Below are 27,712 nucleotides of genomic sequence, written 5' to 3'. Positions count from 1 at the left end.
ACTGCTTTCTTTCACCTGAGGAATATAGCAAAGGTACGACCATTCATAGACCAAAATGATGCAGAGAAGTTAATTCATGCTTTTATATCCAGCCGGCTGGACTACAGTGACGCACTTTTCGCTGGTCTTCCCCAAAAAAACACTGAAAGACTACAGCTCATTCAAAATTCTGCAGCTAGATTATTAACCAATACTAAAAGGAGAGAACACATTAGTCCTTTCCTAGCTACTTTACACTGGCTCCCTGTTACCTTCAGAATTTTTAGGTCCTATTCCTCACATACAAAGCTCTACACGGACAAGGACCTAGCTACATTGCTAACTCTCTTATAAACTACACACCAGCTAAAACACTGCGATCATCAAATGCAGGCCTATTAGAGGTCACCAGAAGCAGTCATAAGAAGATTGGTCATTCGGCCTTTGCTAATTACGCCCCAAAACTATGGAACAAATTACCCATAAATATTAGGGAAGCAAACACGCTAGACATTTTTAAAAGACAGCTTAAAACCTACCTTTTTACCGAAGCATTTAAGTAATTTTATCTCAGAAGTGTTTTACTACTTCTATTAGTTATATTATTGTTGCTATTTTAATTATGACTTTTATCACTTGTATTATTGTTTTTAGTGATTTTATGTAAAGCACCTTGAGCTACAATTCTTGTATGAAATGTGCTATATAAATAAAGTCTTACTTACTTACTTACATTTATGCATTGAGCAGACGCTTTTATCCAAAGCGATTTCCAAGAGAGAGTTTTTTTGGTTCCCTCTATGGCTCTGGTTCAGAAGAGCAACAAAACTTTGAACCAGTTTGTGATGTTTGAAGCATTGAACGTCATCAATCACGTGGTTATCGTAATTTGATACAAGCTCCAAAACACTTAAGAAACTGTGCATATTGATTATGCGACACAAGCATCAATGCGTCAGTATCATACGTCCCATCCCTACTGACAGCTGCCCTCCAGGCCCAGTGACGCGGCTAGCCATTTTGGTGCCCTAAGCATAATTTTGCCAGTTTAACTTTTTATTACCAAACATAAAACTCAATACCAATAACACAACAGCAGCATCACAATGTAACACCTATTCAGAGGTGGTGGTTCTCTGCTGTGTATCTGTCCCTAAACAGCTGGTTGAGGGTGGTTGATCAGGGCTTGGCAAGGACGGACTGGGAGTAAAAATAGGACCTGGACTTTGATCCAGACCAGGCCTCCAGAACCGGCTGCCCTGCCAATGCATGCACGTTTGATGTGATGATAGTTACGGAGTTTCTGACTTAATGTGAGCGCAACGCGCGCAAGCTAAGTTTTTTGGACTTTATTTGAGCGCAAAATAGTTTTTTGAGCTTCATGTAAAATAAAGCCGTTTTTTAATTGGTAAAACCTGTCTAGTGAAAGTGATGTTGTAGTAGTTTTATGCAAACTCTGTAGCACAGGATACAAGTTAGAACAGTATGACTCATTTTAGTATCTAACCACAGCACAGGCAAGGGCTGGCCTGTTAGGTTTGCCAAACTGCCTCAGGGCATTGCCTTATAAGAAGAAGTATGCTCTGTTCCAGTGCTGATTCCCTCATAGGTCAGAGTGACATGGAGTGGCTGCGTGTGCAACAATATGTATTGTGAAATAGGCCCATCTGTGTATCAGGGTTCCAGGCCGATTGCCAATGAAATATTTGTATGACGTACAAGTCTTGTATAAAAATCCCGGTAACACTTTAGAATAATGGTCCGTTGTTAACAAGTAGCTATGCAAGAAGTAATAGGTAGTTCTACATTAACACCGAATTTAATACTATTAAATAATATGGAACCAAGATTAACTAAGCAGTAAGTAATAGCTAATTTACAACAAAGGTAGTTCATTGGTAGGTATTTGGTTATTACTAAATACATGTATCCTCTTGAGAACTACTTGTGAACTATCACCAATTAAGAAAGAATAACCAATTAATTACTAATCACAAAAGTAAAATGTCTAAAAAGTGAACAATTTGGTTGTTTCACTCTTAACATGGTCATAACTTTTCAGAAGCTTGTGCCTCAAATGGGTTCTTTGTGTAAACCAGTTTATGAATATTAGATCCCACCAAATACGTTAACTACAGGTTGAGATTTTGACTACTCTTACCAAAGAATGGATGTATGTTCTCTGTTTATTTCAAACTTAAACAAGGTATAATACAAATAATGATAATTTGTTTAACATTTTTAATAATTAGGAAGTGATGCTGACACTCTCATAATTGGATTAGTTTACTATTATGAGCTTGAGTGTCAGTTAAATGTCTGACTCCAAAGACCGACCTTTATGTTACAGTAGCCGCCTGAGGAGGACTTCTCTTTAGGATATGAATATAAACATTGATGTTCTCTTGTCAAAAACAATTTGCATCCTGCATTTATGTTGCGATAAGCGCAAAACCAAATCTTCCAGATTTCAATGTTTTTTAGAATATCACTAGTGCCTCACAGAAATGTATGCCTGTACCGTATGTGTTAAATATAAAAATAGACTTATTATAGGCCTATTACCAGTGCCTTGTGAAAACTCCTCACTAATTACTCAAGCTTTACCTTGTCATCTTGCAGGAACTACTTGTGATGTGGACAATTATTTTAAAGTGAAAAACATGTTAACTCCTCACTAGTTACTCAGGAGTTACCTTGTTATCCTGCAGGAACTACTTGTGATGTGGACCATTATTTTAAAGTGACAAACATGTTAACTCCTCAATAAGTACTCAAGTGTTACCTTGTCATCTTGCAGGAACTACTTGTGATGTGGACCATTATTTAAAAATGACAAACATGTTAACTCCTCAATAAGTACTCAAGTGTTACATTGTCATCCTGCAGGAACTACTTGTGATGCGGAATTGATTGGATCGATTGATTAAAAAAAAATTATAGGCACTGGAAGATTTCCATTAAATCGTAAAAGAAAATCCTACATAATGCAAAAATGCTCATGGGCAAGCAAGAATAAAGCATTTTTTAAATATGTCTGAATTAAACATTCTTTGTTTGGCACAATGATGAAACCTAGCATTTAAACAAAAAAATCTGTATTTTGGAATGAAACATTCAACAAACTGTGATGATAAACTGAGTCAAAGATAATGGCTTAATAATAAATAAGTAGCGAGAAGTACATGGCTAACCCTAACCCAAATCAAGGCATAGGCCTACTCACTACACACGAGTCTAGTATTGGCCACTACTGCGAATAGGCTACAACAGCAACGCAATTCCAAAGGAATAAAAATGATGAAGAAAGAAAGAACAGGCAGGACTGTAAAATAACTTGCTAGATAACCCAAATCAGAGAACAGGAACATGGCCCAAAACGCTAGCTACAGTTGTTGCTAGCTGTAAAGCCAGGCTAGCTGTCGGCTAGCTTGTAAAAAGTCCCTCATACAAACTGTATAGTATTGCAATGTTGAGTGTGTTGGGGAGAATTTTTTGGGGGGAGGACGTGTTCCATAATCATACAGTATGATCAAATATTGGGGGAGACGTGTCCGATAATCATACAGGGGCGTGTTATAACGTTAATATTCATAAACTGGTTTCCACAAAGAACTCATTTCAGGCGCAAGCTTCTGAAATGTTATGACCATGTTAAGAGTAAAACAACACAATTGTTCACTATTTAGACCTTACTTTTGTGATTAGTAATTCATTGGTTATTCTTAATTGGTCATAGTTCACAAGTAGTTCTCAATGAGGATATATTTATTTAGTAATAATCAAATACCTACCAAGGAACTACCTTTGTAATAAATTCGCTATTACTTACTGCTTAGTTAATCTTGGTTCCATATTAGTTAATAGTATTAAATTCAGTGTTAATGTAGAACTACCTATTACTTCCTGCATAGCTACTCATTAACAACGGACCATTATTCTAAAGTGTTACCACAATCCCTCGCTGTCATGTTAAATTTTGGGTTAGTCTCTGGAGCTGAGACAGCCTTGTGAATGTATTCCAATCCTGGCACAATAAAGTAAGACCTTTGTTATAATCGACTACGACTTGCAGAAATCCTTCTTGTCCACATCAACTGACCTTGGACCATAGAAAGAGCATATTGAGTCCACAACAATGTCTTTTTATCTCTTAATTTTTCAGCCCCACCCTTACGTTCCTTAGCCTGGTTTTCCAAATTATAAACATTTAAAACTGAAAGCATGCAGCCAAGGAGCTCTCCACCTTTATTACTCATTTTAAAACTATTTGATGAATCGAATATAAAAGCATCATAGAATGTAAAGTAAAAGCTAGCTGGCGTCAGTTACTTGTAAAATGCATAGATAATGTTTAACAGTAAAATCTAAATTTAGCTTGCAGCTAACACATTTGAGTGTGCTAACATTAATCAGCTAGTTTGAGGTTTATGTATAGGCTAACCATTAAATTAGCAGCACATTTCCTGTATTTAACAAAGATTAAACATGGACTTACCTGAAAGTGATGCACGGGCATTCTGCCATTGACTCCTGTTTGTCCTCAAAAATTGCCTTATTGAGGCCATTTTCGAAAAGTTGACCTAGCCTACGGTCAGGCCACTGAGATAGGAAAGGGCACCCACGGCGAGCTTGGGAAGTGTATTTGTTGTAGTTTTTTGTTGCAGCATCGTAACTTTTTTTGAGCAATTAAATATATCTCTTATTCTGCCTGTTTTGTGATATACATGCCTAAAAGGTGCCTAATATTTCTATACTGAAATAATATCAGCATTATAATTATTAGAACTATGATGATTTTTCAGTTGGCAATTTTTTGGTGCCCATCCTGTTGCAGACAAGTGTGTTAAAATACCAAAACAAACCCCAACTCCCTGTAAAACACGAGACTCCAGAGATGTGGTGTAGAGTTAATAAGCAGCTCTTCCGAGTGAGATTAAGGGAGAAAGGGGGAGGAAGAGGGGGAGCTCTCAGTGGGACAGACCCCTTTCTGTAAATATAGTTCTCACCCCCTCTGATGGGCCTCCAAATACAGCTGTATCATCTACCCAGACATTCCCAGAACTGAGTCTACCCCTGTCTGACATGGTCATCTTTACCTAGTCCTCCCAGAAGGTGCTAGGATCCAGGCAAGACGTGAACCTTCAAAGACAAACAACTCAACACTCACACTTTTGATTAAGTTTGGTCACTTAGGGAGAAATACCTCCGCCCACCTCACTCTCAACCCAAATTCCTGTCCTCCATACTTCTCCCTGTTGCACAATGAACATATAACATTTTCACTCAACATTCCAAGCTTCTCAAACACCCAGGGATCTGCACGTGATTGTGCTCTGAATGGTGTTAGGAGGCTTAAAGTAGAAACAACTCATTCATGGTGTTTCTAAAGATGCCAAGTAGATCAAATGTACCATTAGAATACTTATTCTCTTATTGCTTTGGCAATAAGGTTGACATCCAATTGTTTTTGTTATGTGGTTGAAGGGATATATGCCATCAACATAGCCCTACACTCCGTTTTAACATATCTGGAACAACCCAGCTCATATGCGAGAATGCTGTTTGTGGTTTTTAGTTCTGAATTTAATACTATCATCCCCAGCAGAATGGTGTCCAAACTCCACAGCCCGGGTGTCGGCCACCACACTCGCAGATGGATCAAGGACTTTAACAGTACGTCCAGTCATAACAGTACGTAACAGTTTGTCAGTCAGGATGGGGTCCCATCACTCCTCAGTCCTGGCCCTCAGCACTGGGGTCCCCCAGGGCTGTGTACTGAGTCCTCTGCTATAAATAAGAACAGCGTATTGGTCCACTTATAATACTAGTATATAAGAAACTGCAAATGTTTACTCCTCGACAGGTCTGCAAACGCCTTTGTAAACCGAGATTTGTTAAAATGTTTGTTAACCGAGACCGTAGGTCTCTCGTTGGAACATGCAGAAAGTGTGAGTGTGCCAACGTATTGATAGGTAGGCTATTGATAAAAAGCAAGGTTTTAAAAAGCTTAAGTAACTTGACCCCAGGTACATGCTCTCTGGCCGCAAACATTTCTCTCACATCGCTCTGCCTAAACTTTATGCCAAGTGTAGGGAAAGGTTGAGGAAGAGACTTATTTTTCTACTGCTATAGATCTGTGGTCTATCGTCTGAATTATCGTTATCGAATGTATAAATATCTATTTTAAAAGAAATACCCATATCGCCCAGCCCTACTTTCCTCATGCTCTGGCAACAATCTGGTCCTCAACTCTTGGTTGGTGATAGAAGGAGCGATTGATTGCAAAACCGATTTTACCTTGTCATACTTGAAAAATTACAGTTTGGTGTGTAAAATAGACACAGTGAACCTCAAAGTCCATTGAAACCTCTTTCCTATCAAAATTGCACTTTTTGAAACTGCAACTTCCAAACGCTAGCTTTTGAAACAGTGCAAGTTGTAACGTCAATGCAAGTTGTGACGGGCAGCATCAACTTTGTCACGCCCTAACATTCCATACAATGACATTAGCCTAGTTATTATTAGCAATGGGGCTAATGTTATTTCATGTTCCTAAATGTTATATTCAAATAAATGTGTTGTCATGTAAAAGATTCATGTTTGTCCAGATCTATTTTTCAGCAAGATAGCTAGAGCAGCTGAAGCTGAGTTGAATCACGATAGTTTGTTTGCTAAGCTGTAGCTACTGATGTAGGCTAGTGCTGTTACCCACCTAATATGATCCTGTTTGCGTTGACAACAGATGTGGAAACAACTAACGTAATCATTTCAAATGATATCTAGTCAATCTGTTGATAACAGTGTTGTGTAGACACAATAGATTTATTTGTACATTTTCATTTCAAGTCTCCACCTTTGTTGTTTCAGTGAGTGCTGTTGGCCGTGTTGCGTCTTTGCTCCGTAGCTTCACTCGTTGTAAACCAACCAGTCAGCGCGCAGCTCTGATCTATTATTCATGAGCATACCATAAAAGGAGAAAACCTAGTTTTTTTGCGGGAAAATATCAGAAGATTTTCCAGGGGGCATCAAACAGCACCCGGGCCATTTTCAGCCAAACCAATTTTATATAAGTGAATTACCCCAAAAACCCAGTCAATCGCCCCTTTAACACCAATGCCCTGGTGAAAAAATCAGAGCAGCGACAATACTTTTTGAAATCACAGAGTCAATCTGTCCCAGGAACTGTTGCTGTCTTTTTACAAGTGTTCTGTAGAAACCTGTGAGTTCCTTTTCGATAGATAGGTAGGTCGTTAGTGGATGGATGGACGGAGAGGCAGCTAAATCCCTCAGAGCATCATGGACGTCATCGCTGGGGGGGGGGGGGGTGTCTTTGCATGGACGGCGATGGCGGCTTGCCTTCGCATGGACGGACGGCAATAGATGGCGATGATGGTAAGAGTGCCGTCCCTAATTAGCATGGACGTCCGTTGCTAAGGGGAGCCCAGAGCATGGACGGACAGCAATGGCAGGGATCGCAGAGCATGGATGGATGGCGATGGCAGGGATCTTTAGAGGGCAGTCCCTGATTTCCATGGACTGACGGCGATAGCACCTGAATGGTTGAAAGGGCCGTCCATGTTTAGCAGGACGAACAGATGAGGATTTTGAGCTAAATGAGAGCCGGCGAAGGCTACCATAGAATGTACAGCAACCTTAGATGACGCAATACGTTTTGTCACATTATTTTGTATGAATTGCATGTAGCCTACTTTTTTTTTTACAGAAGTACGCCACTCAGACTTCCGGTGACGCTATGTTCTGAAAATGTCGCAACGAGTGTTAGCTCCCTCAAAATTTGGTGTGGTTTGGCTGTTTGCGAGATTATAAAAATATTCTGACGATAAATAGGATAAGTTTAGTTGCAAGAAAAGGCATGAGCACGTTTAGAGATACAAGAAATGCAGGAAAGCAGCACAAATCCCAAGAAGAGGCCAAAGGAAAAAAAGGGCTGCTGTTTAACGTGGCCTCGGGCGAAGCTAGTGGGGAAGAAGGAGCAATGAACATGGCGGAGATACTTTGAGAACTTAAAGAATTAAGGACAGAAAATTAGGAGTCGTTTACCGACACCAAGGCCTCGTTGTCTAGATTGGAAACGTCGGTAACTGATCTAAAACAACGGATGGAGAAACTCGAAAAGAGGGTTGAAGAGACGGAGACCAGAGTCGGCGTAGTTGAAGACGCTAGGCAAAGACATGAGCGGGTGCTCGGGCACCTGGTGAGACGTGAGGCGGCCCTCACTGACCTATGTGATGACTTGCAGAACCGAATGCGCCACAACAATTTGAGAATCTACCAAGTCCCTGAAGGAAGTGAGAAAGGAGATGTGGCTGGATTTGTTAAACAACTTATTAAAGACACGCTACAGCTACCGTCTGAAATCAACGTACACATTGAGAGGGCTCACAGATCTTTTGGGCTAAAACCAGTCCAGTTCCAGGGAAAACTCATATTATTCGATCAAGATTACTCTCCGGAGGTACAGAGGAAAAGAGCGTGGGTACGTGGAGTTATAAAGCAGCTAAAGGAGAAAGGGATTCGGGCCGGATGTCGCTTCCCTGCACAGCTGAGAGTCATCTTGGAGACGGGAGTGAAAACTTTTCCAACGCTGTTCGAGGCCCTGCGGGCTCTTGGGGAGTTGGGCGTTGTTGTGCAAGTGAGTGAGAGGGTGGGGCTTTCAAGGGTGACATGGCAAAGGCAGGAGGATGGGAGGAGAGGATGAGGAGCCGCATTTCTGAGGGGCACTGATTTACAGTCTTTTTTGCGGGATTGAGAACATTACATTTGTGCTCAGGTAACGCTAACAGACTTTTTAACGTCGGTGCTAAGTTTAACGGTCGACAGGAATAATAAGACATTATATCCATCCCCTCATGTGACACTTGAAACAGCTAGTCACATTGAATATAATATGATGAGTGTATGTGAGTGATATTGCAGGTAAGAGGGAGTGAAAGGCTCCCATTTTCTTTGTTATGATAATACCCAAGATGGGACGAAAACCTCACCAGGGAATTGGTTATTTTCTTTGGTCTGTGGTTTGGTTGGCACTTTGTGCATATTCCCCATAGAGAGTTAGAGGTCACAACTCTCTGCCTATAATACAGGGGGGGCTGGTGGACATATTTCTTCAGCCAGTTGGGTTTTTGGAAGTCAAAGGTGTGTATTTGGTTCATTTACATGTGTTTGTTCTTAGTTCTTATATCCTTGACATGTTTGTTAAATTCATGCAAGTACATTACTTAATTTTTGAAGTAAAGATTTTTATTTTTAACACAGGGGATTTTAGAGGAAGGGAAGAAAAAAAACGAGAAAGAAGATTATTTATGTCTGATTTAGGGGTTGTCAGTTACAATGTTAAAGGTATCAGGTGTTCTATGCATCTTGTGGCAGAGAGAGGAGTGGCAATTTTAACTAGTCAACGGCATATAGCAATAATAGGAAACATAGCTGGGATAGACCAGACCATCATGAATATTTATGCTCCAAATGAAGATGATCCTTTGTTTTTTAAGGACATTGGATCCATATTGGCAAGGGAGGCTAAAGGTACCATCATTTTAGGAGGAGACTTTAATTGTGTCTTAAATGCGAAATTAGACAAATTACCAACAGACAATGGACCCCCTAGCAGGAAATCTAAAGCCGCAACACATATGTTGGAAGAGTTGGGGCTTGTAGATGGTTGGAGAGCCAAGAATCCAACAACAAAAGATTTTACATTTCTGTCTACGGTTCAAGGGTCATATTCCAGAATTGATCTGATTTGCATTTCAAAGCAAAGCCGTCATAAAATTAAGGAGTGTGTTATAGAACCTATTACCCTATCTGACCACGGCCCAGTGAGTCTGAAATTGAACTTGGGTTTCGAAATGCATTTAAAATACTGGAGATTAAATGTCGCTTTGCTAACGGACCCGATAACCCAAAAGCAATTAAAACTAACTATAGAAGAATACTTTGCAATAAATGATAATGGAGCAGTATCCCCCTCCACCCTTTGGGATGGTGCTAAGGCGGTGCTGAGAGGGAAATTTATTGAAATAGCCATTAAATTAAATAAACAGAGACTTGAAAAGGAAAAACAAGTGGAAAGTGACAAGATTGGGGCATAAGTAGAGAGTAACTGGGGACAAAAATATATTAAACACATTAAACATTGATTGGTGTGTCAGAAAGAGCCAGGGCAATTGTCAAATGTGCGTTTAAATAAGAAAATCTATTGGGAAACTGGTATTCCCACTTCCCTAACCTCGACTATACTAACATAATTTATAGTCATCACCTGAGCAGCGCCTTGCTGGATGACCAAACATGACAGACTACGAGAAAAGCATTGCCTTCCTCGGACAATGGGGACGGTTCCAACAAACAGTGTTTTTTCTATTGTGCTCTAGTGCCATACCTAATGGTCTTACCGGTATGTCCATTGTATTCATCGGAGACACACCGCCCCATCGTTGCCTTATTCCCGCGGGAAGCAACATTAGTGCCGAATGGAGGAACCACAGTATTCCCTGGGAGGATGATCAACATGGAACTTTGTCTCTCAGCAAATGCTCTCGGTATCGACTGGATGTCATCAAAAACGTATCCAATAGTGGATACGTCCCGGGGATTGATGTGAACGTCAGTGAGTTACCCCTCGAGACATGTCTGGATGGATGGAACTACGACCAGGGGACGTAAATCTCTGCTATTGTCACCGAGGTGCGTTGATAGGGTTGGATTAGAAGCAACATAGACGCGCGAACACCCGCGCAAGGTTGTCTCGAGGAAGGGGGGGGGGGGTCGCTTTGTACGCAGCAAAATTGTGGTTGGCCCCACCAAATCTCACCATGGGCATCGTTAGACCCTTTTAACTGGGGCACGTGCCCTAGTATGCTGTGCCCCAGTCAAATCTAAACTTTGAGTTTTAACGATTTACGTTATTAGTCAGTGCATTAATTTGGGTTGACAATCCCGGAAAAAATGTACGCAGTATCGCAATCAACACTTGTAAAAGTGTTAAACCGAAAACCCAAACCGAATTCCATGTCAGCGCGCTCTTCTGAGCTTGACAAATAGCCACTGCAGCACGCACACAGAAGTCCAGGCGTCGGACTCGGCACACAAGTCAGAATTGAGGTAGGCGAGAAAACATTACAAAACTAAAGATAGTTTCTAAATGAGAGGCCTACCGGTCATCTTATTTTGACTGAAACATAAAAACATTATTTACATTTACATTTATTCATTTAGCAGACGCTTTTATACAAAGCGACTTCCAAGAGAGAGCTTTACAAAAGAGCATAGGTCACTGAACATAACAACGAGATTGTCCCAAACATTGCAAGTAGCCAAAAACATGAAGCATACATTGTGAAAAAGCTAAACAAGTGCCAAAAGGGAAGACCCATAAGAGCATGCAGTTATACAAGTTACAAATTAAAACAACATGAACCACAAAAGTGCAGGACTGTACCTGTAGAAGACAATCAACAGTAAAATTTCACAGCGAGTACAAGACTTAGCTTCGTTATATCTAACTTAAAAGAGCAATGAGTCACTTAATAAGAGTCATTGTGATCCTGGAGGAAACTAACAAGTCCAGCCAAGCATTCTTAAGTGCCGTTGTACTCCCGGAACAAGTGCGTCTTGAGCCTTTTCTTGAAGGTGGGGAGACAGTCAGTTTCCCTGATGGAGGTGGGGAGCTGGTTCCACCATTGGGGGGCCAGGCAGGAGAAGAGCTTGTGTTGGGACCGGGCAGTCTTGAGCGGTGGGACCACCAGGCGGTTGTCTGAAGAAGACCGTAGGTGACGGGTGGGGGTGTAAGGTTGCAGGAGAGACTTGATGTAAACGGGTGCAGTCCCGTTCACTGCTCGGAAGGTCAGTACCAGGGTCTTGAATCTGATACGGGCGTTGATGGGTAGCCAGTGGAGAGAGATGAGGAGCGGGGTAACATGGGAGCGTCTGGGTAGATTGTAGACCAGGCGGGCCGCCGCGTTCTGAATCCTCTGAAGAGGGCGGGTTGCACATGCTGGGAGACCAGCGAGCAGCGAGTTGCAGTAGTCCAACTTGGACTTGCTTAGACTAGCAGCTGGGTGGAGTGCTCAGACAGGTATCTCCTGATCTTCCGGATGTTGTAGAGGGTAAATCTACAAGACCGGGAGACTGCGGCGATGTGGCCCGTGAGGGAGAGCTCGTCATCCATGGTAACCCCGAGGTTCCTGGCAGAGGATGAGAGGGGGTCACCGTCGCAGATCCCAGGGTGATGGTGGTGTACAGAGAGAAGAGGGAACATGAAATACTATGAAACATGAAAAAAACATATGAAACATGAAATACTACATACCCACTCACAAACATACCCATCACCTCCCTCCCAACAATTAGTAGGCATACAGTCAATCATGCTATCACAGTCACTTAACCCCTTCTGGATCCTGTTAAATGTTCCCAAAAACGCCTAAACAGCATACCCAAAGTAAATTGACTGCCGGTCTTGAACCATTTGGAGTACATGCATGTAAATGGACTCTTTTGAAAGCTGACATTCTGAAGTTATATTTCTTGTTGTCAGGACCCCTGTCAGTCCTACTGGTGTTGACCAATAGAAGCTTGAACAAGGAAAGTGAAAGTTTCTATTTCCGCCTAGAATTTGGGTTGAAAACAGAGGCTTGAAGAGGCCTAGAGGTGGTAGGTATTAGCTGGAAGACAGCATTGGACCACAGGTTGAAGCCTTACCCAATTCAAATCAAAAGTCAAACATAATACCACAATATATTCATATTTGACAAAGGTTTTTATAAGAGTACATCCAGGCGTTTTCTTTTGGAGACTCCAGAATGACCCTTGTAACCAAGGTCAAATTCTTAGTATAAAAAGGTATAATTGTTATCTATAATAAAGGTGGTACTTAGAACTATCATATATAACACTAATAAACTAATAAATCCCTCATTAGTATTACTGAAACACAAAAACTGAAGCATGAACACATTGGAGTGCTTTATCTGATTCCCAGGATTGGCACTCATAGAACACTGACATATTGCGCAATCAACTTTTATTTTGAAGGCTCCAAAACACCTAGCATATGGGTTATCGCCATTTTCAGCTAGCTCTAAGCTACAAGGATAGCTAGCTCATTTCATAGCCAGACAAAGCCAGTTAGAAAAAATCGTGTAGAGGGGGGGGGGGGGCAGGGGGGGGGGGCGGGACGCACAGACCTAGTTGGCTTTAGAGGGCTGTCACCGGGGCATGGAAGCTCCTATTGGGTCAAATGAGGTGTCGATCAATAGCTTAGGGTGTAGCGGCCATTTTAAGATTATCCTCGTCTTTGTTTACTGCTCAGATCTCTTGCTATGAGTGATTGTCTGTGACGCAAATCAAAACTATTTTTTGACGAAGACAGAATTAAGCAACAAGATCGTGGCTATGTGTGGATTCATTGTTTGGACAACTACTCGACATGGTTTGATACTTTGGACCTTTGGGAATGTAAGCAGATGAGGTTTTGATGAGTTGTGTGCATACCTGGAACATTCTGAAGTAATCGTAGGTAAGTCAAACTTTTTTCTCTGGCATTGTTGAAGGAACGATCACCGGACAAAGACGTTGACAGGACTTGCTGTTGCGAATTGAGCTTAAATTGGTTTATTTCAATGAAAGCACAAGAATCGTAGCTTTCCAACGAGGTATAATATGTTTAGACGTCTAAAAAATATATATTTTACAAATTGAGTGCGTTCTCACTGAGGGAAAGGCGTTGCTGGCTCGCCGGCGAGCCAAGGTTCGGGAAACTACTTACTATCTAAACAGGAAATGTGGACACAGAGATGACAGTTGGATGTTGCTCAATGACAGTTGCTAAATATGCTTGCAATTAGCATAGGACAGTATTTGTTCCTCACGCTAGGCCACCTATTCACTTGCCTCATGTCGCCAGCTATCACATGTCATTTGACATCCTATGACTTCCATTTGTCTGGCGAATTTCTCTTTGATTTGCTGTCTCTGGATCCATACTTTCTCAGACACAAATCCTAATACATTTGCATATTAATTAATACATTATTACATTAATTAATAATGTATTTATTAAAGCAGACAGTTGAATCCAAAGCACTATACAGGGGGATTTGAATGTGGGATCCCTTGATCTGCACTGCCACTGAACTATACCCCATCCCGTGTGCGTGTGTGTGTTGTTTAACAGTGGGACCTGGTTTGTGATGAAAAGTGGAGGAACCCTTTGACCTCCTCAATCTTCTTCTGTGGTGTCCTCACCGGTTCCTTCCTGTCAGGACAGCTGTCAGACAGGTGACACACACGCAGTCTGGTCCACACACACACACACACACACACACACACACTAGACCTTCACCCCTGTTTGCCCTAATACCTGTCACACATTAGTATTATTAAACTTTTCCAGACTTTCTTGATATTATATAGAGATACTTAATACAGATAGCCATCTGTCCTACCATAAACAATGTTGTAACAATTGTTACAAATGATAATAAACCTGAAACTGGAACTTGAACACACACCCATGTGTTGATATACTCTCTTCTCCAGGTTTGGGAGGAAGATAGTGCTGTTTGTAACCATGGGGGTCCAGACAGTGTTCACCTTCATCCAGGTCTTCTCTCTCTCCTGGTCTATGTTCTGTGGACTTCACTTCATCGTGGGCATGGGGCAGATCTCCAACTACGTGGCTGCCTTTGTGCTCGGTACTTTGAATGTTCATTTGATCATAAAAAATTGTGTTATTCATGTATAAGATGTTTCCTAAATGTTAATAGTATATATATATAGGACATATAAAAGTAAAGTAATTAGTACATCTAAATCCATCTTAGACTGTCCCAAGGTCAAGTTATAAGTAATTAGACCAAGGAATAAGCTGTCCATCTGTCGGTTTGTCTATCCCATTATACATCAATCAATTAATGTATTTTGATTGATCAATCTATGTATCACTCCATCTAATTCAGAACAAAACGATTTGACGATGCAGATTGGCAGATTGAAGTAACGGTAGCCTCTATCTCCAGGCACGGAGCTGTTGAGCCCAGAAGTGCGGATAGTGTTCTCCACCCTGGGGTTGTGTGTCAGCTTCGCCCTGGGCTACATGGTCCTCCCTCTGGGGGCCTACTTTATCAGGGAGTGGAGGATGCTGCTGCTGGTTCTTACCCTGCCTGGCGTCTTATATGTGCCGTTGTGGTGGTAAGTGTGTGTGCATGTGTGTGTGTTTATGTATGCGGTGGCAACATCTGAGTATGACAGGGCTTTTCAGCACTTTACTTATTTTGAAGATTTTTGTTTGATAAGCAAAATGCTGACAAAAGGTGAGGGTAAAGCCCACAGTTATTCATTACATAACAAACTAGCAAAAACAAAACGAAGGCCCTCAGTCGAGGGCAGGAATAGGTCAGCTATGTCTGCAGGGATACAGCAATGCAACAGAGTTATCTCACAACGTTACATAGATGCTAGATACTTGGATCTTCAGATGAACGTGGACACATCCCTCAATCTGTGCACTTGCTGGCCTTTATGCAATAGGAGAGTCCAGTCAGTCGACGAGCCACAGCTGCGCCACTTGTCCCGTAACTGGAACGTGGAAGCAGGTAATACCTGACATGGATCCCATGTCCTAAGGGCTGCCTGGGTTGCTGCCTGGTTGCTGCCTGAGTTGCTGCCTGGTTGCTGCCTGTGGTTCTGACCAGGAATAATTGGACTGGACTGCCCGAATGCATGTCTTTTTGGCTGTATACGTGTATGTGCTTGTGTGTGTATGTGCTCTCCTATTTAATAACATTGCAAATTAATGAAATCAATGACAAGGCCAACATGTTACAAAAGGAAGGTTTTAACTGTTACCTACTCGACCTTGATTATTGTAAATCAGAGAGAGAAAGAAAGCAAAAGGTGAGCAAGGAGACAAGCCAGAGCTGAGGAGAAGCCCTCAGGAGATGATGAATCCCAAGAACAATGCTTTACAATTTCCTTTACACACAAGAACAACCAATCAGATTGCATCTTGACCCTTATCAACATATGACTAGCAATGTGGCAAGTTACAAAATGAGGTGTGAGACCCTTCAAGTAGAGACTCCATCCAGCAACTCCAGATGTTAGCAAATGATAGGCAGAAATCTGCGGGAGCTGGACATGTAAATGAGGGGGCTTTGGGCAGCCCCAGGCATCCTCGTGGCAATGCTAATGGTGTGTATGCAAGTGAAGATGTCTCTTTGTCTCTTCAGAATCAGAAAGGGATTTATTCGCCATGAAAGTTTGCACAGACAAGGAATTTTCTTTGGCAGGAAGGTGCATACAATAAACATATAGGAATCTTAAATTTAAATATGTGGTCGAACTATACTAAGGATACATAAACTAGCAATACCAAGTGAAATAGAATTTTTAAAAATTCTACCCACATTAAAAGGCTTTCTCTTTCTTTTCACACATTCATCATACATACAGTAGAATAGATTATTGTTTTATTGACAAAACACTCCTTCCTTCTGTGAAGAAAGTAGAGTTTACCGCCATAGTGGAATCAGACCATGCACCAGTGATTCTTGATTGTGTTTTCTCTCAAAATTTTACACAGCGCAATAACTGGAGACAGCTTTACTGGCAGACAAACCGTTTTGTGAATGAGTTTTTGTTTTTCAACAGATCAGCCTTAATTTCACCTTCTAGTTGGGAGACATTGAAAGTTGTTATATGGGGAAAAATTGTCATACTCCATGTAACGTCATAAAGCAAGACAACAGAGGGAGCAATAACTTATTAACTATAAGAAAAATAGACCACCAGTATTCCACACACACACACACACCCACATATACATCCATCCATACATCCATACATCCATCCATACATACATACATACATACATACATACATACATACATACATACATACATACATACATACATACATACATACATACATACATATATACATACATACATACATACATACATACATACATAGTCAGTCAGTCATACATTCTTGTCTCTTGTTTTACCCACTTGCTATGAAAGTACCAAGTCAATGAAATCAATTGCAAAGTACAAGTTCAAGACTAAATCAAACATTTATTATAGATCTATGAGGTGCAGTTGTCTGATACACTCAAATTGAGCATCTCAGAGGACTGGACAATGAATACAGGAAGAAAGGGCAGTTAAATAGTATCACAATATCGGAGGTTTTACTCTCACAAGAAACGTCAGGGGGTGACCTCGGACCTACCCTAGTGTCTCAAACATTCCCATTTCTTACAAAGAACTTACTTATGGCTATGCAGGCATAAGCAAGCTTTAGCAAACAGTATAATGAATTAATGATACGAGCAACATAATCCATAGATACACATATTTCTCTCCTGGACTTGACCACGGGTTAGTGTTAGGGTCTATAGCAGGGTATAGGTCAAACATTGTTTATCATATTCAGAACATTCAAAACAGTATATAAGTAATAAAGCAGTCATTATTTGTAATCTTTAATTATTGTTAATTGAACAGTGGTTAGTGACAGACCTCTTCACATGTCATTCTGGTGTGTGTTTGTGTGTGTACTTTGTCAGCACTTCAGCCTGAGATCGACCACCCCCCTCAATTTAGAATAGTTCACATCACAAGCTTTATCTATGCTCTGCAGGAGACATTGAAACAAATACAGAAATCTGGGTAGAACGTTCATTTGTACACAATTAACTCTACCTGCGAGAGATAGGTATAGGTCTCTGCAGGTCTGATTCAAGTTTTTTCATGAGGCGTGTGAAATTATTTTTATAAAGATCAGAGAAGTTACGGGTGATCTGTTTACCTAAGTATTTAAATTTTGGAAAAACGGAACAGCAGTTCACCATCTGAAATCTGAAGAGCCAAATTTTGAGTGGAAAACATTCACTTTTAGACAGGTTCAGCTTTTCCACAATATTACGGACACATAACTCTGGATCGGATATATAGAGCAATAAGTCGTAGGCATATACAGAAAGTCTATGTTCAACTCCCATCCTGTGAAGCCCATGTATGTGATATTCTCAACTTAATTGACAGGGGCTCTATGGCTAATGCAAACATAAGTGGGCTGAGGGGACAGGCCTGTCTGGTACCCCTTGACAGAGGGAAAAGTTGGGAAGCCAGTTTGTTTGTTATCACTGATGCTTTTGGGGAAGTATATAACAGGTGTAATGAAATCTGCCTGATCAGATCAAATCTGCTCTCTTGTTCAGAGAACAAGAGATGAAATTACAACCAAAGCCAATTCTTTCTAATACGGCGAACAGATTACCCCACTCAATTCTGTCGAATGCCTTCGCATCCAGGGAGACAACCACTTCTGGAGTCTCCCCGGACGCTGGAGAATGCACCACCTTTTTCACCACAAGTTTACGAATATTGGTGAAAGAGTGGCGGTCCTTCATAAATCCGGTTTGGTCCATTGAGATTATTAGGCATTACAGTATCCAATCTTGAGGCTAGGAGTTTAGCTAATATCTTTACATCTGTGCTTAGAATTGAAATCGGACGATACGACCCACACTCAAGCGGGTACTTACCGGGTTTTAAAATAAGTGAAATAGATGCCACTGTTAGGCTTTGTGGTAGGTTTGATTGACTCAATGAACGATTAAACATTTCAAGGAGAATGGGAGCTAGCTGAGATGAGAATTCTTTGGTAAAATTCCCCAGGATAGCCGTCTGGACCCGGGGTTTTACCATTTTGCCTTTTATGGACGGAATCAAAGATTTCTTGTAGTTGCAAGGGTTTGTCCAAGTCAGTTTTAGCAGCCACATCTATCTTGGGTATATCTAAATAATTGAAAACTGTAGCATGTTTGATATATCTTGTGGAAATTCATATGTATACAGGTCTGAGTAGAAAGCTTTAAAAGCATTGTTTATTTCCACTGGATCTATTGTTAACTGTGAAGCACTGTGAATCTGTGGGATCATACGAGACGCTGATCTCTTTTTAAGCTGGTAAGATAACAAGTGACCTGCTTTTTCCTCCATTCTCATAATAGTGCCCTCTTGACCACAGGAGGTGTCTCTCAGTTTTTTGTTTCGATAATAAATCAGAGCGATTCTGTCTTTGTATAGTTCCAGAGTTGGGACTGTGGAATACTGGTGGTCTATTTTTCTTATAGAGTTAACTATGGCGGTAAACTCTATTTTCTTCACAGAAGGAAGGAGTGTTTTGTCAATAAAAAAATAATCTATTCTATTTAAGCGATTAGATAGACGTGTGAAAAGAAAGAGAATGCCTTTTAAGTTATCCACAGTATCTTTTATAGCGTTCATGGAAGTTTGCAAAGGGCCAACAGATTCCTGAATGAGGATGGAAATGTCTTCTCTTAAACTGGCACGTTTATTGGACAGCTCCTCCACCAGCTGGACCATGGAGATTCCATCGTCGTTCATAGAGGAGCATTCGTTAGCGAGAGAGGCCATATTAGCTAGCTTGTTAGCAATGGTGGTCCACGTCGTCGACTGTTTGTGTCTAGAGGTGCTGGACCTCTAGCAACAAAACTCAGCGAAACGTGTTCTTGCTCTGGCTTTAGTTTATAGATATTCTGCAGTTTTGCCACAACGGACCAAATGGCTTCGCTTGAATCTTTCTCCGCCGCCATTACGAAACTACAGCACAAACTAGCGCACGACATCAACGTCATCGTTCTCAGCCACATCCTCTGTTTGCTGATTCACCGGTAGAAAATCAACCTGAAAAATCTGACTTGCACACCGAATGGCCAGACCAGAGCCTGTTTATGGAGAGCCTTGTCACTCCCTATTAAGCCCCATTGTACCGAATTTAGTTGCAGTTCCACCAAAGTTCCACTGGGGGTGATCGCAAGCGAGTGCATGTTGAATGGGAGTCTATGGAGCTAAACGGCTAAATTTGTCTCTTTTGCCTGATTAGCGTTGAGAAATCTCCGATTTGATTGTAGTTTTTGAATGTTCAACATGGATTATAGGTCGAAAGTTGAATGAACGAGTACTTATGTCCTTTTGATTTCTTACAGGGTGAGTCGTTGTTGCCCATAACACGCTAGCATTCTGCTAATGAATGCTGATTGGTTAGTGAAGGACTGATTCGACCAGAGCTCTTGCTTGATGGCATCCGAAGCGGAATCAGATTGTCAGAGCATTAGCAACATTAGCAACAACATTAGCAAGCCAAAAATCGTTCTAGCATGTGTATTGACAGGGAGAGCCTAACCTGTCAGCTGTGTTGTCGATGCCTTGAGAGAAAAAAGTAAGTGACCAGAGCTTGCCGTAAAGCAGTCGCTCTGGTTGAACGATGTGTATGACGTCAATGACATTTCCAAAGGCTTTTTAGAACAGAAAGGCGACTTTAAAACAATCTAACAGCCGGCAGTGTGTATTTTTTTTGCCTCCCCTTTCGAATTCAGAATTCAAATTACTAGACAAAAAATTATATCCTGAGAAAAGTGGATTTTGAGGGGTACCGCTCCATAGACCTCCCTTCATTTTGCTCTCGCTCGTTAGCGCCCTCACATGGAATTTCAACCAGTTCAGAACCCGGAAGTTTCCCGAGAGTGGCAGTTCTCTCTATATTAGACATTCTCTGGCCAGACTTAGTACAGAAGCAAAATCCAAATTGAACGGAAGTACATAGGAGGGCAGAGCTAGGCTACTGGTTAGGACCAGGCTAGTAAAACGGTAGGTTTAAAAAAATCACAACGGGAGCTCCACCTTTTTTTGGCTCTGGTCTGTACCTTTGTCACGCCCCAAAATGTGCTGCGCGCTGCTGTGTAGCCTACTTCCATGGAATTACAAAGAAGAACGTTTTTCAAGGATATTGAAAATGGAAATGTAGTGTTCAAGGCGTACAGGAAATGCTGACACTTTTCAGTCTTCCAGGCAAGGAACCAAACACTCGACGGGCTGTGATGTTTGTCTATGAGAAGATCTCTGTGCAGTTTGATCCTCAATTACACATTTGGTCGAACCATTTCACTAAGGACAGTTTTGAAAACCTGGGACAATGTAAAGCATGATTTGCTATGAAGCTGTTGCTGAAAAGAGGTGCTGTTCCGACCTTATGTTCATCACAACCGCAAGCTGTAGTATGATGTTGTCGCTAACAGTTATTAGTTATGCTAACATATCCTGCCTGTATCTAGCATAGGTAGAATGTGTGATTATTTAGTTTATTGGCAATGGGGCTAACTTTATTTCATGTTCCTGTGTTTCATTCAAATAAAGAACCTGTGTTGACATGTAAATCTACAATTCACAATGCATGTTTGCCCAGATCTATTTTTCAGCGAGATAGCTAGAGCTAACTGAAGCTGAGTTGAATCATAAGAAGCTCTTAGCGTTAAGAGCTTCTTAACGAATCTGGCAAACCCTGGCCCTTATTTGTACGTTTTTATTTCAAGTCTCCACTTGTTTCAGTGAGTGCTGTTGGCTGTATTAAGTCTTTGCTCCGCAGCTTCACTCGTTGTAAACCAACCAGTCAGCGTGCAGCTCATCTATATATTCATGAGCATACCATAAAAGGGATAAAACCTCTTGTTTTTTCCCAGGACTATTTCACAGGGTGCACTAGGCTGCAAAGAACAGCACCCGGGCCATTTTTAGCCCAACCAATGTTACATACCCTATACAGAGACCTTAAGGAACAGTGTGAAATAGCCTATAAAATCAGTAAATGACCCTTTTACGGAGGGTTATAAGCTAGTTAGGCCGGAACTCTCCTCTTGCTGCTGCATGACCTACGCGTTCGATTTCTGACACCTGTACACCTGCCTGTATTTTGTTCCTGATTTGGCCTGTCATTTTGAATCCAGTGTTTGGATTTTTAACTCTTGCCTGTCTTTGGATTCTGAGCTTGCCTGCTCTCTTTAAACCAGTTTGCTATGTGAATTGTACTGTATCTACATGTATGTACTTTACACTGTGTCATACTGAGCTCAGTGTGTATTCTTGTTACCAGCTCCAGTAATATTTAATTTGGAATCGATGTTGTTAAGTCTATCTTCTGTTCTTGTGTCCAGGTTCATCCCAGAGTCCCCCCGGTGGCTGCTCTCTCAGGGCAGAGTGGAAGAAGCTGAGGCCATACTGAGGAGAGCTGCCAGACAGAACCGAGTTCAGGCTCCTGACATCATCTTTCAGCCTCAACAGGTCAGTCTAGCTGCTCGCTCGTTCCTGATCAGTCCAGGGGTCACACAGTGGTCAACGATTGGTCGCAGTTGGAAACCACTTTCATCGGATTGCACATCCATCTGGATGAAAAGAAGAGAGGGAGAGAGTTGAACAGACAGAAATACAAAACATAGGAAAATAAACTAGGAGTGAAAGAGTCAGAGGGGGACTAAGAGGTCCGTACGAGAGAAAGAGGGAAAGGGTGAGAGTGAAAAAGACAGAGGGCAAGAAAGAGAGACATACTTAGTAATGGATGAGGGAGAGAGAGAGATGGATGGAGAGAAAGAGAAAGAAAGATTGGACTCCTGCCAAGGCTTACACTGAACAACAACAAATCCCCTTCTTTCACTGGAAGGGCACCTCGGTTAGTTAGTGTGTTCCCTGCAGCCTGGTCCTCCATAATAAGCGAGGCCTCTGACAAGAACAGCAACCAGGGCTTTGCAATTAGACAGGAACCCAGTGAAGCAGGAATGTCGAAGTTTAGTGAGCTGAGCACAAAGAACCTCGCAACTTGCCTACAGGCCTACAAAGTTTGTTCAGTTTTTAACTATCATTGTCTGTTCTGATTGATTTAACATGTTGTAGATGAGATATAATTTTTGCACTGTATTTGAGATGTTAATGTTGCACAAATGCACTGTGCCTGGTAAATACAGTCTGTTCCTTGACTCACCACCAAAATACTGCTAGAACTATACACTTCTGATCCTGATGCCTTTCTGCTGTACTTTCTATATAAATTACTGCATGTCACTTTGGGTAAAACTTTTTTTTAAGTAAATATTTACATGTTTACATTAAGGACAGTTCTGAATAAGCAGCTGTTTTTCTTCTGTCTAATAAGTCTTTCAGTGAATTTGATGTTGAGAAGAATGGATGGCTGGATGGAGGATTTAGGCAGGGAGGGACAATGGATGGAGGTAGATAATGGATGGATGGATGGATGGAGAGATGGATGGAGAGAGAGAGAGAAAATAAAGATTGAAAGAAGGAACAAAGAATAGTCAGAAGAAAGGAAGCACAGAAGGCAGGAGGGAATGAAGGATGCAGTTTAGGAACAACAGGGCCACCATTTTGTTCGCAGTGCACCTGCCCTAGGTGATCTCTGACCCAAAGTTGGAGGTGTTAGTTCCACTATGTCCACACAGCTGGCTGGCTGTTGACATATTGGCACCCACCCTCCTCTCATTTGAAACACATTTATTTTGAGTCCCCGTGTGTGTGTGGTTGTGTGTGTGCATTTGTGCGTATATGTGTGTGTTTAGATGGAGCTGGCGTCTGGGAAGTTAAAAACCTACAACATCTGTGACCTTCTGCGTCCTAGAAACATCTGTTGGGTCTCAGTCACCCTGTGGATTGTCTGGTGAGTCCCTCAGATACCCCTCAGACGCCCGAGTCGCCGGCAACAAATAGAGCACCCAGATGTTCCTGGAGCCTCAGTCTTAGCCTGGTCCCAGCCTCAGCTTCCTACCCCTAGCCCTGGCCTCAGCTTTTCCCAGACTTCTTTACCCCTTAGCCCTAGCCTCAGGTCTGTTCCATACTTGACCTCCAGACCAATCTAGCCCTAGCCCTAGTGTTACTCTCAGCCATAGATTTAACTCTACCCAGGCCTCAGCCCCAACCTCCAAACCCAGCCTGTTACATAGTCACACAGCCTTCTTTCCCTTTTTCTATATCTAGGACCACCCTTACCAACCCCCCCTTCATCCCTCTATCCCTCACCTTCTCACCCCTCATCCCTCTATCCCTTACCTACCTCCTTCATCCCTCCATCCCTCACCTTCTCATCCCTCTATCCCTTACCTACCTCCTTCATCCCTCCATCCCTCACCTTCTCATCCCTCCATCCCTCACCTTCTCACCCTTCATCCCTCTATCCCTTACCTTCTCATCCTTTATCCCTCTATCCTTTACCTTCCCACCATTCATCTCTCTATCCCTTACCAACCCCCCCTTCGTCTCTGTCTAGGACCGTTATGTCCATCGGCTACTTTGCCCTGTCCCTCAACACGTCCAACCTTCATGGCAGCTCCTACCTCAACTGCTTTGTGTCGGCGTCCATCGAGGTACCAGCCTACCTGGTGGCCTGGGTCCTGTTTCGCTTCTGCGGACGACGGCCTTCCCTCTGCTGGACACTGTTTCTGGGAGGAGTGATGATGTTTTTTACCCACCTCATACCTTCAGGTGAGACTCTACCCTTGAGTCACAGCTCATACCTCCAGGTCTCAGACTCCACACCTGATCTCATCCCCACGTTGGCCTGTCTCTGTAATCTGTTCATCAGACCTGAGCTGGATTTCCACGGCTCTGGAAATGCTGGGGAAGTTTGGCGTGACAGTGGCTTTTGCCATCGTGTACGCCTTCACAGCGGAGCTCTACCCCACTGTCCTGAGAAACACAGCCGTGGGGGTGTGCTCCATGGCATCCCGCGTGGGCAGCATCTCAGCGCCTTACATCCTATACCTGGGTTGGTTCTAAAATGTTCTGTTCTGTCTGTATTTACAACCACAATTCCGAAAAAACTTGGGACAGTATGGAAAATGCTAATAAAAACAGAGTTTGTATTAGTTTTAAAGTGATTTGTAAATGTAGTTTGTTTAAATACTTTTTGTATTTAATTTAAACAAAAAACATATAAACACAATGTAGTTGATGTTTTACCTAATCAACTGCATAGTTTTATGTAAATATTTATTTTGATATTGATGCATGCAACACATTCCAAAAAAGGTTAGTTAAACAAGTTGAATTACGATGGTGTTAAACAGGTGAGGCAATCATGTAATCATAATATAAAAGGAGCTTCCAAAAAAGGCCGTGTCCTTAAGGAGCAAGGATGGGTTGAGGCTTGCCAATCTGCCAACAGATGCGTCACAAATGATCCAACACTTTGAGAACAACATTCCCCAAAGACAAGTCGGTAGGAGTTTTGGCATTTCACCTTCTACAGTGCACAATATAATTTTAAGATTCAAGAAATCTTGTCAAATCTCGGTGTGTAAAGGGTAAGGCTGAAAACCACTTCTGAATGCGCGGGATTTCTGATCCCTCAGAGGTCACCGTCTTCAAAACCGTCATGAGTGTCATGGAAATCCTGACATTCAGAATTGGGGTTGTATATAGGCGAGTTCTAGAATGTGTTCTCATCTGTCTTGTACAAGGGTGGGTTATTATATATCCTGTCAACTGAAAGAGGTTGCAAAATGTTCTCTTTTGACAGTTTCCAAAAAAAGAATAGTGATTAGTGTTTCTTTTGTAGAATCGTTTCTTCTACTTTTACTTTGTATGTCTACTTTGCATGTCTCTTTTTCTCCTTATCTCTCTCGCCTCTCTTTTCCTTTTGTCTCTCCCTCCCTCCTCCTTTTCCATCTATTGTTGTTCTGATCTACACCTAGGTTTTCTTCCCTCTCACATTGTGTTTCAGGGGAGTTCTCCAAGTCCTTTCCCAACATCCTGATGGGTAGTCTGACCATCCTGTCCGGACTGCTCAGCCTGCTGTTACCAGAGAGCCACGGCGTGCCTCTTCCCAACACCGTCGACCACATGCAGAGCTTCCCTGGGTAGGAGGCAAACGGCATCCACAGGCTGAATACAGTAACTGCAGGATGGGCACTAAATCTTTATTTTATGAATGGATCTTCTCACTCCCCCTGCAGTTGAACTTCTGTAACTGCGTTCCAGTGTCTACTTTATAAAGATGCAGAGAAATAATTCAGATCTTATTTAACCCTTGTGTTATCTTCGGGTCATTGTGACCCTTTAGTCATTGTGACCCACCGTCGTGTTGCAACAACTTTACCTCATACAAAAAATATAGTGAAGCATTTTTTTAACCGTCGGGCTGTCCCAGCCCTACACAGCGCGATGGTTAAAAGAAAACGCTTTTTATTTATTTTTGTATTGGGTAAAGTTGTCGCAAAACAACGAGATAGGAAGCACAATGGTTACTTTCAGACATTATTTAAGTACTTTAACCACTGCATAGGTTTAGTTCCTAACATGATTATAGTCCATCTGTGAATTAAATAAGATGAAAACAACAGGAAACACTTGATGTCATGAGTTTAGCTCCAGTGTCTCAAAGCCAACTTTTGAAGGGTTTTAGCCAAGTGTTAAAAACAAAATCCCTCTCCTTCTCATAGGTGTCAAATGCGAGAGGTGTGTAAATGCACCTGTCCATCAGGAGAGGAGGACGAGCGAGCCATGGAGATGTCGCGACAGCTATCACTCAAAAGCCCCTCATCAGCTGACCCATGTATTTATCTGTCACATGATCTCTGAACATACTGTTAGATATAGTGTGAATTGCTATGGTCGCTTAGCAGAAGGTTGACTTACTAGCTGTTTATGTCTGTCTACTCTATCCATCCAGTAGGTTAGAGAACGCTTACTATGTTCACTTATTAACAGTAAAGTGGTTTCTTTGTAAAATGAAATAATACAGTATCTTTAATTCAAAGAGATGACACTAATATCCATATTGGAATACTACATATCAAAACATATGTAACATAGATAATATATATCAGAATGTTTATGGTGATAGGCTTTATGGAAGGCTAACATAGTAGAAACAGTTGCATCAAAACAAAGAAATTGGGAAATCCTGTGTAAAAATGGTCCTAACCTATATTTGGCCTATGACTTAAACTTCCCCTCAAGTTTTTTTCCTTCCACCGATATTTTTTTACATATTCATATTGGGGGGGGGGGGACCCCCTTTGAAACCTGTTGATTTTAACAATGTTGTCACTGGTAGTATGTTCGCTGGAATCTAGTACCACCTTCAAACTGAAAATATGCCCCCAAAAACATTTATAAGCTTGAAATGTATTTTTGGAAAACTCGCTAATATAACAAGCTTTGGAAGGGCGTACAAAAATAAAAGGTGTTGATATCACAGCCTGGAAACATAGCTAGCTACATGTTATCATCCTGGACTAAGTTTTACATTATTTTTTGCAAAGTGAAATATAAGAACACACATATGTCTACACTGACAGGGTACTGTTTGCACACCTTTATTTTCAAAAACATGACAGTTGGATGAGACAAAGGTTAGAACTACAGAGTAAACTCCAGAAATAATTATTGTCTGTTCACATCTTCCACACCTGGGTTCTGTTTAGAAAGGGAGGGGAAAGAAAACCTTCACTGATCTAGCATCATTGTTTATGCACGCACTGGCCCTCAGATGGTGTAAGTTACCAGACCAATGATTTACTAAGGGGAGGAAGAATGCAATCAAAACAGACTAAGTAGCACCAGACAAGATTGAAACAATCAGGGCTGGTTAATAAACTATGAAACAATCAGGGCTGGTTAATAAACTATAAATCAGTTATACCTGTGATATGTTTGAAGTTTAGGTGTTGTTTTGTGTTAAAAGAATTCCTTCGCTCAAGATTGAAATGATTCTATAAATAATTCAATTGCTAATCTGGGTTTGATTGTTCTTATCTGGCACAGTTCAACAAAATACTGACCGCTTGACATTGCAGTCATATTGAGAGATTATTTGCCTGGTATTTCCCTGTAAC

At 41.6% G+C, this 27,712-nt stretch overlaps 1 protein-coding gene across 1 annotated transcript in view; it reads left to right on the top strand.

Moving 5' to 3' along the window:
- LOC146245181 (organic cation/carnitine transporter 2-like) overlaps window positions 1-27,083 on the top strand; it is a gene marked incomplete at its 5' end in the record, with an annotated part of 29,829 nt that extends 2,746 nt beyond the window's left edge. Inside the window, 10 exons of the mRNA XM_084683874.1 lie at window positions 5,585-5,655; window positions 14,180-14,283; window positions 14,545-14,699; window positions 15,024-15,195; window positions 22,025-22,151; window positions 23,438-23,535; window positions 24,142-24,356; window positions 24,457-24,639; window positions 25,597-25,732; window positions 26,315-27,083. Of these exons, the coding sequence (XP_084540000.1) occupies window positions 5,585-5,655; window positions 14,180-14,283; window positions 14,545-14,699; window positions 15,024-15,195; window positions 22,025-22,151; window positions 23,438-23,535; window positions 24,142-24,356; window positions 24,457-24,639; window positions 25,597-25,732; window positions 26,315-26,453 (1,400 nt within the window). The remainder of the gene's footprint in view (window positions 1-5,584; window positions 5,656-14,179; window positions 14,284-14,544; window positions 14,700-15,023; window positions 15,196-22,024; window positions 22,152-23,437; window positions 23,536-24,141; window positions 24,357-24,456; window positions 24,640-25,596; window positions 25,733-26,314) is intronic.
- Window positions 27,084-27,712: the final 629 nt, after the last annotated feature.

This window comes from Hypomesus nipponensis, chromosome 20 (genome assembly GCF_054491055.1).
Source record: "Hypomesus nipponensis isolate SF chromosome 20, ASM5449105v1, whole genome shotgun sequence".
Classification (NCBI taxonomy): Eukaryota; Metazoa; Chordata; class Actinopteri; order Osmeriformes; family Osmeridae; genus Hypomesus; species Hypomesus nipponensis.
Note: the sequence above shows the minus strand (reverse complement) of the source record. Positions and strands in the feature narration are given on the sequence as shown.